Genomic DNA, 10,075 nt, shown 5'->3' with positions numbered 1-10,075 from the left:
CAATAAAATAAAACGATTCCGGTCTTCATATTGCGCAACCGACTCATTGGCTTTTATGTGAGGGCCTAAACATTAATGTAATGTAATTATGTACACAGCACTCTTTTATAACTACGGGCTCCTGTTGCAACGGCAATAAAGGCCAAAATACCTTGACGAGATGTAACGTGATTAAGTCGATGATACATATAACAGAGCTATATCTGAATCAGAGTAAGTACACTCTCCGATTATACAGTACGTATTTAATGAGCCTAGCAGTAAGAGTCAAAAGAATGTACATAGGTAAGTTATACAGGTATATGATTTGTCAGTGTATATACAACGTAAGTTAGGGTAAAACAAGTAGCAGATAATTTTTTTAGGATTACTTCATGGCAATTAAAGTAACGACCCACCAGGTGATGACATGTATTTTTCATATATTATATTTCGGATGATTATGGTGTCATGTCTTGCCTTGCGATTTAACTATCATATCACATTCTGAGATCGAAGAATAATTTACAAGGATACAGCATCTTTGTGGCTAAAATACACCTATTTGTCTCATTAGACAAACTGTGCCCACGCAGACTTTGTACGAAATTTAAATGTGGTGAATTAGATACATTATTAACATTAATAAATTATAAAAAAAATTAAATGACAATTCAGATAAAATGACTGTACGAATATTAATGAATAGGTCTTACTGTGTTAGTATCCCGAGTATCGGAGTATATAGAAACAGATTTTAAAACCAAACTCGATCCAAATGCGATACAGGTATATCTATATTATATCGTTCATATAGAGACAGTTTGTCGGGTCTTAATACGAATAGTTAAACGTGATTATGAGTTGAATGGAGTACGGCGATGTCAATGTCTGTAGGTGTCAGCAGTTTGTTTAACTACCGATATCTATACATACACATCCCACACGGTTGCTTATTGACTATTAGAATAAAACAAATACTAAATTTAAACCCTATTACTTTGTAAACGATTATTTGATCTTGTATGTCGATAATTGTAATTGTAAATAAGGAGTTGTATGTTTTAAATATATGGAGCACATATACTACTTAAATACTATGTAATATTTAAAGATTAAGTATTAGTATTGTCATACGGGTACAAGCAGCAGCCATAATAATAGCTTATTTTTTCTTCAACCGGGGTTCACACTTTTCACACCGCTGACACTGGTTGGCGTGTAATTTTGAATTGGCTGATTGAATGAAATAAATTGTTATAGTTACAAAGATACGGAGATTAGAAAAGAGTCAGAACAACAATTCATTACTGAAAATACATTACAGTCATTGTTTTCATAATGTTGATGAGTTCATCTATAACACTTATTCTTATGTATGTTTCATGTAAGGAAAATTAAATAAATTAGTGATAATGTTATAATATACTCAAGTTTTTTTTATTATATGTAAGTGATATAGAATCATGTTAAGATAAGGAATAAGAGACTGAGAGATATGATTAAGTGAACGTATGTTCTAATAATCGTCGAAATTCTATGCTTTTTACATTGTAATATCCTTACTAATATTATAAATGCGAAAGTAACTCTGTCTGTCTGTCTGTCTGTCTGTCTGTCTGTCTGTCTCGCTTTCACGCCAAAACTACTGAACTGATTTAAATGAAATTTGGTACCCATATAGTCTAGACGCCGATAGGCTACTTTTTAATGCGAAAAAAGGGTTGTAAGGGGTTGAAAATGGAAATGCAAGATTATCTTTATGCGGTTGAATACACACTTATTATAATAATGGCTTAACTAAAAAATTAGATATTTTGGAAAGTCTACTTTATAATTGTGTTATTAAGTCTATTTTCAAAAATTTTTAATTTCTGAATTACACCAGTATTGTACTAGATATGCGACTTATTAACGCTCATATGTCATAAATAAACAAATATGTCATTTGTATAAGTTGCGCGCGCAACTGATTATTGTCAATCCGTTGTCTCCTTATGAATTTAAATGAATAAACGTTTGCTCTGCAATTTTATTTTATAAATACATAAATATAATCCTGGTATAGCCTATAACTGATGACCCTGCTCTTGGACAAGAGCGTAAGAACACTAAGAACATATTATTAATATTTTTGAAGAATAAAACAACATATAATATTAAAAATGTTGTCAATACATATGAACAACATTTCCTTGGAAGAAACAACATCTACCGTTCCATCCGAGCTATTCAGGTTCGGAATACACGTTTCTCCATTCTGGCCAGTAGAGTCAGAGATATGGTTCGCGCAAGTAGAGGGATAGTTTGCAATTTAGAATATCACATCTATTATTTTGATTTAACAAAATTTTATTATGTTATTGGCCAACTGGACCACCAATTTTCAAAAGAATTTAAAGAAATGTTTAAACTGTTTATTAAATATAAATAAATATGACATTTAAATTTGTAAATATCACATTGTCACCATTCAAGGGGTAAAATAAAATAGCAGATAAAAGTTTTTATGGAAATTCGTCATATTTGAAGCTAGAACGATGAAGCTTTTTTCTTACGCTTTTTTGGGTCAGTTTATTTAATAAATACCTTACTAATATTATGAAAGTAAGAGTGACTCTGTCTGTCTGTCTTAAAAGCCAAAACTTCTGAACTGATTTAAATGAAATTTAAAGTCTAGATCTTGAGATAGGACATAGGTTACTTTTTAATGCTAAAAAGGGTTATAAGAGACTGAAAGAGGAATTTTTTAAAAGTTTAAGCTTCAATCTTATTGATTAAATATAATTAACGAAAATGGGTTGTAAGGGTCAAAAGGGGAGTTAAAATGTTGTATGCATGTATTGTCATTTTTTAAAGCTAGAAACTTGAAACCCATTTTTTAGGCTGTTGAGAAAATATCAGTACCTACCGCCACAGGACTCAGCCATAAATGGTTACAGTATAGCGACATCTTATCATTGGTACATGATGACACTAATATAAGTAGCATTAAAAAAAACAAGAAAAAGGGTTATAAGGGGTTAAAAGGGGAGATGTAATGTATGTATGGTATGTATGGAAGTATCTTCATTTTAAAGATAGTAGTTTGAAACATAGTTTTTGGCTGTTGATTGAATTATATGGAATTATGTATGGAAATTTCATTTTTGAAGCTAGAACCATGAAACGTTTTTTATTGGGTTAGATTATTAATATATATTTTTTATTATTTGCTCAAGGTCACTATTTTACGCGGACGAAGTCGCGGGTACAGCTAGTATATGTATATATATTACTTAACCTTTAGTAATATTTTCTATCAGAAATGTACGATACAGCAAACGTCGATGTCGTTTTCTTATTGGCAAAGTGAAAGAAACGTAATTTTCTGAGACGTCCCTGTTCACTGATTTTCCAATTTAACTCAATTTTTTGTATTGAATAGACTCGTTACCAATAGAACCCGGCCGTTCTAACTAACCATATACCTCTTTATATATTATCATTAGGTACATATATAGAATGATCGGGTTAGTGACCACGGAATGAACGACGTAGATCGCATAGATATGTTCTTCAGTAAGAATTCTAATCTCTTTATTTTTTTGTAAAATAATGGCATATGTAAACATACAAACAAACAAAAAAAAATTCAAAATTTAATCTCATTCATAAAAATATCAGTGTCATTTAATTAAGCAACCATGCCATACTGCTCTGTAAGCTGTTTCCGTTGAAGAGTTGTTTTTCTAATTATTTATTACCCAACATTAGGATACCTATAGTTACTTTCGTAGATACTTGTATATTCAGTTTATTATTGGATATTTTGTTTGATTCTACTTCTTATATTATGTTCTCAATTATGTTACATATTTTTTTATCAATTTAGATTAACGTTTATCTTATTATATAGCTAAGCTAAATAATGTTTATTTTATTGGATAATCAAATTTATATTTTTGTTTTGTTTTAAACCTATTTCAAATTATTGTAAAGAATTGTTCAACGTATCTTAAAGGCAGTTGCTTCAGTAAACGAAGATATACGTAAGTACAAACAAAGCGATCTTATCGACCCAGTAAACGCATTGCGATCAAACAATGAGTGAACAGAATTATATGACCCCTAACTTTCTATACCATCCATATCTAAGTCCCTAGCTTCTAGATATAAGCAGGAGAGACCTAGAGTCCAAATTATGCTGGACGCGGTTCGTATTGCTGGAGGCATTTTAAGTGTCTTTAAAAAGAAGAGCATGAATCAATAAAGGATACCCGATATTATCTATTACAGTTCTGAAATTGAAAATGTTTGTTGCAATATAGAATATGAATTCTCAATAAATTCAATAACCTTTATTTGTATTGAACGACCTATACGCATCTGTAAAGTTTTATTATTTTGTTTACTCACTCGGATATTTTGATTTGGTTTGTACAGATATTTTATTTGATTTGAGGTAATCATTGACATCAATCAAAAATATACCACATAGTTTCCACCCGTGTTCTTATATTTTATTCATGATAGGATTTATATTGTAATCTATTGATTGATTTTGTGTGTATTGACAACAATTAATTTTACAAGCGGGATTTTAATTGAAGCACATGTATTTCTTTTATTATTTTATTCGCGATTCCATCTGGATATTTAAATAAATAAATAGTTTTCGTTCTTGGAATATACACCGTGTCAAATTAAGCTTCATTCAGCCCTTTAGTAGTGAAAAATAAAAATGGCAGATCGCAATCGCATTTATAATATTTAATATTTATAAATATCATAAAGTTTATTTTGAATAATGATAATGTTTTGTTATAAATAACATATTACACATTATAAAACTTCAATTTGTAAAATATATTTCTAAAAGACATCATCAGAGAAGGCTTCTGGGAAATCCCAAAAGAATTCAAGATAAAGGGTTACATGCGGGTGAACATTCAAGAAAAGGCTATGTTGAGTAGATATAGATTATAAAACATTCATTTAGATAATATTATATATTTATATTCAATTTGTAGGTCACCAACTTAAATATATTATTTTTATTCGTTTAGTAAAATAATTTGAATATTATTACATTAGTATTTAAGTAGTATCAGAATTGAAATGAATATTCATTTTATATAATTTTTAACATTACTATATAATTATTGAAAGAATTAAATTGTTACATGATATTGTTATATGTATTCTTGATGAATTTATTTTCAGTCTGCAACGTACGGAATAATTCCAATTTTAAAGCTATCAAGATAAGCTTAATTAATTTTGAGCATAAAGTGCTGTTAAGGCTGTAATTACATAAAGGTACATGCATTGCTGATTAATATTTTATATTTATAGGCATTCAAGTTTTTAATTAAAATAATAATGGTTCATAATTTTTTCAACAGGAACACAAATGTTAGATATACTGATATTACAGCTTATACTATCTTTACTTTGTTAACTTTTTTAAGACCAAAGATAGCCTATATCTGTACTCATGATACTTTCATTGTATCTATACGTCAATCATTAATATGGTTTCAGCCGTTTGGTCATAAAAACATAAAAAAAATATACAGATTGACCCAGTTTCGCACTTATAATATTCAAATCCCAATAGTTCCTACTTGTGACTTCGCTATCTATATCTAAACTTGTGATACATTCTATCTTTATGTCAAACATAAGTCGGCATCAACATTCCTTCAGGGGAGGAAAAGGTAATAAATAGACAGTCAAACAGACACAGATAGACAGTAGACATGATATATAAATATGAGTAATAATATGATATGATATATAAGTAATTATATTTTACTTATTATATATAATACGTATAATAATTTATTTATCATGAACATTTATACTGTAAGCATCAAACAGTGGAACAGTGTTAATCGAAACGAAACAAAATCCTGTTTCTAAATACAAAAGTTAACTTTGTAGCGAAAGTTAACAAGAGATTACGTCGAAATATTGTTATAATGTAAAATCAAATAATCATAAATTCCCCGTAACTGTTATATGCCTGTTCCGGAATAGGAAGGGAGGGTTTTGAGACAGGAATTATTGTTCATGTCGTTCGCAATATTTCTCTCGGTTAAATTACAATTGCTCTCTTAACTGGAGTAGCAGTCGTTAATATTAAAAGTGCCATTGTGTACAGGAAACCGCGGCTGATAGAAGTGAGCATTCAATTTTGTTTTAATTAAACTTTAACTTTAGTTCTGGGTTCGTGAACGGACGCGGAGACTGCATAGGTGGGAACTTAATACGTATAGATATATTTATTATGCTAGCACCAACTTATAACAATTGTCCCATTTCCTTATTTTCTGATTGCATGTAATAAAATTGTTTGTGTTTATAATTTTAGTAAACTCAGCCTATAAGTAATTTACTAAAAAACTATGGACCATAAATATCTGAAATAAATAATAAGAAGATAAAAATATTTTATAATAAAGTAAACTTTGTATAAATTCTTCTGCGTCTAAGGGTGAGATACGGCAGCGAATTTACAGTGTGGAAGCACGAGATCGTAATATTCCGCATTCGTTGAATGGGAGCTACGATTGTCATATAATGACGAAGTATTCATATGATTAGGCGACAGTTACCACTTCCTGATATGAGGATCAGCTTATTTGTCATTCCAATTACCTAAAAAAGGATTCAGGTTAATATATCTACACTAGAATATTTCTTCTATATATAAATTTACAACTATTAAAATTTGGTTATAGAATTTTCTTGTGCTCCAATTGAACCCTTATGTTACTTCTAAAAATCTTTTCACTTATTCTTGAATAGTATCACAGAAAAAATGCTACTAATTTATTTTCCTTTGGATTTTTTTTCAGCCTTCCGATTATAATTTCGTATTTATTACATCAATTGTAACGAAACATAAGAGGGGTTAAATAAACTTCCTTTTTATATATTCTGACGCATTGTATTATTTCCAAAATATAAATTAGAAATTCTCATTAAATTCTTTTATCTTTTGATCAAATCCTCTACATTTGTACGGAAATAAAAATTCTTTTACTTTATATTTAGAAAAAGGTTCCTTTCGCCAATGCGTCAAACCAAGAGCATGAAGGGTGACATGAGCCACCTCGGAGGGCAATGTACATAACGGAGATATTAGAATTACCTGTGAAATAACGAAATACTTATTAATAACAATGTAGGTAATATTTATAATGAATCGTGCTACTTCCTTGGCAAGTAAAATGAAAAAATCCATATTATTATTTATTACACCATCCAAATAAAGCCTAGATTTAACCTCATTGAAGTAAATAGTCAAGAGAAAGATAAACAAACGTTGACATTTATTTTTGGGGAGTCTACAGTATACGCCACACTTTATATCTATATAGATTCTATATAATTGCCCCCGGCTTCTATATAGAAACAAGATTTGGGTACACTTACTCACTGTTACAAGGGTATAAACTTACAAGAAAGACAATGTGATGATCATCGTTATAATTTCACCCGTATCCTATTTAATATGTAATAGTATGTATAATCCTTACCACAGTTAGTATAAATCGGAAGGTGAGCTTCTTTGTTATCTTTTGGTATTTCAGTGAATTAATCAAACCTTATGATAATTCATCTTATTAATGTTAAACGCGAAAGTTTGTGAGCATGGATGGATGTTTGTTACTCTTTCACGCAAAAGCTACTGTATGTGTTTTAATAAAACTTTACAGTAATATAACTAATTATTAATACATCAGAATAACATATAGGCGCAATTAGTACGTATATAATTAACAAAAAGTATAGACGTGGACATCGCGTAGACTAGTACCTAGTCCAGGTATACCCGACGTTGAAAATTAGGTTAACATCGGAACTTTGTATAAAGCACTCTAGATCGATGTCTAGATCGCCTCATGTGTAGAAATGGGTAGAAATCATGGCCGATTCTACATAGTATCAATCCGATTTTAGCCACACCACCACTGCTTTGATGTTGTCCCTGATTTGAATGTCATGTATAGGTCGTAAAATCTTCAATATAAAATAATATACATACTTCTTCACGGCCGTCTCTCATTAGGGTAGACATAGAAAATCTTTATTTTCCTTTTACAATATATTTCAAATGTCCAAACCAGCCCAGCATTCCCTTCTCAATCTTTGTCAGTAGGTACGTCATCGCTCAACCCACACATCTCACTAATAATATAAATTATTATAATACTATGTATATAATGATAATAAATACTAGGAAACGTATGAAGTTCCAGAACCTAAGTCAGATAATTAATAAAAAATATGCTTAATGCAATGAATACATTCAAAAATTTAGGACATCGAAGACAAGATAGGTGCCATACGTCATGGTTGGAGAATCTAAGGTACGGGTATAGGACCAGATCTGTGTTCAGAAATTTAAGTATGCCATAATGTTTGTCAACTTCTAGTAGGATAGAGGGTGCCTAAAGAAGACAGTATAATTAGTACTTACTCTTCTTCGGACGGACTTAGTTTGAAATTGCAGACAGCAACTCTCCAAAACACCGGAGTATGTGTAGTATAGGTACGTGAAGTTCTTTCTTTGTGCCAATATCACGGGATTATGTTCTTTGAAAATCAAGCATGAATATCTTTGCAGATAATTATGACCCTTGTGAACTAGACTTATTAGTCGCCTTGGACCTTGGTGAAAAAAGATTCATTAATATATAAAAATATTATGACTATGACTTATTACTTACAAATAAGTAAATTTCCCAAAATCCCAAAGTACTTATTAGAAGAACTATCAGCAATTTAAAAGATTCAAATTATCAATTATATTTAAGTTTTAAATTAAACTTGTATAATATATATCTTTATCTACGGAATAAAAAATTTGAAATGTAAATATATCCACGTATTTCTAGTATTTCAGTATATTAGCATTGTGTATTCAATAACATTTTATGCTACTATAAAACTAGCATACGAATTGTGATAAAATTAATGTGAGATCAATACTAAAATATTAAAATGCGTGCAAATTCCAAATTTTATATGGGCAAAAATCTAAAATAAAAAAATATTACTAATTCAAAAACATCCTAATCACCAATTATAAAAAAATGCTCACTTAGAGAATAGAAATCAAAGGCAAACGGTATCGTCCCTTTAGTCCAGCAGTTCGGCCAATCCAATGGTAAATTCTTATCGGTAACTAGAAATAAATAATTTCTACATATTAAATAATTTTTCAGAAGAAATTGTTAAAATATAAAATTAAAAATAATTTCACAAACCGTTGCCGTACGAATTACAGTCTTCCGAAATAATTACATCGAAATTGCAAAGTAACATAAACAAATTTATCATCCAATTTCCTTTTCGGCACGACAGTAAACAAATCATACAAGATATATATTAGGATTTATATATTTTATTATTGTCTAAATTTAGTCTGAATTTTTGTTATTACTCTGACGTTATTTACTATACTTACTATTTCAATTTTCATAAAATGTTTTATACATGATTTTAACAACAATTTTATTACTTTTTTTATTGTGTTGAGCAGTGTGATACAATAATATATAATTTATTTTTTAATATATATAATATAATTTATAATTTGTAATATTTTATCTTAAAAATTAATTCGTTTTTATTGCTGCAACTAACGTAAATTTCTTATAAATAAATATTTGTTTTATTATTACATGTGGCAGGATCGATTAAAATGAAATTTTGAGTTAGGTATTTCACAGTGAATTTCGCTTTTAATAAGCAACTAGTAAATCAATGAACAATAAAAGATACTGAACGGACTGTATGCGTGATATAAATCAAACAATGGATAGAAAATGGTAAATAGTTATAATGAAAATACGAGTACAAACAGTAGCAAGGGAAAAGTGATAATAATAAATATGATACAATACTATTAAGCACATACTTTTAAAATTGGTAGAATAGTAAATATATCAAAATGTGCAAATAATTGCTACAGATATTGGTAACAAAACACAACTAGTGGCTTTCCAAGATCTATTAAAACTTCAAAACCTATTTTTCTTATATAAAATATTGCACAAGTATTGCGTTTGCTTTAACATGTATTGAGAACTCCATTTGA

General features: G+C 29.4%; 1 protein-coding gene across 1 annotated transcript; it reads right to left on the bottom strand.

Annotated features, from left to right (window-relative positions):
- Positions 1-6,937: 6,937 nt before the first annotated feature.
- LOC131854476 (uncharacterized) lies at positions 6,938-9,351 on the bottom strand. Its single transcript, XM_059205596.1, has 4 exons — positions 9,243-9,351; positions 9,077-9,160; positions 8,453-8,643; positions 6,938-7,120 (listed from the first exon to the last, which is right to left on the bottom strand). The coding sequence occupies exons 1-4, from the start codon at positions 9,349-9,351 to the stop codon at positions 6,938-6,940; spliced, it is 567 nt and encodes a 188-aa protein (XP_059061579.1).
- Between the last annotated feature and the right edge of the window lie 724 nt (positions 9,352-10,075).

Source organism: Achroia grisella, unplaced genomic scaffold (genome assembly GCF_030625045.1).
Source record: "Achroia grisella isolate CSIRO2021 unplaced genomic scaffold, CSIRO_AGI_Agris_v1 utg1186, whole genome shotgun sequence".
NCBI classification, from domain to species: domain Eukaryota; kingdom Metazoa; phylum Arthropoda; class Insecta; order Lepidoptera; family Pyralidae; genus Achroia; species Achroia grisella.
The sequence above is the reverse complement of the archived record's forward strand: the minus strand, read 5'-3'. Positions and strand labels throughout refer to the sequence as shown.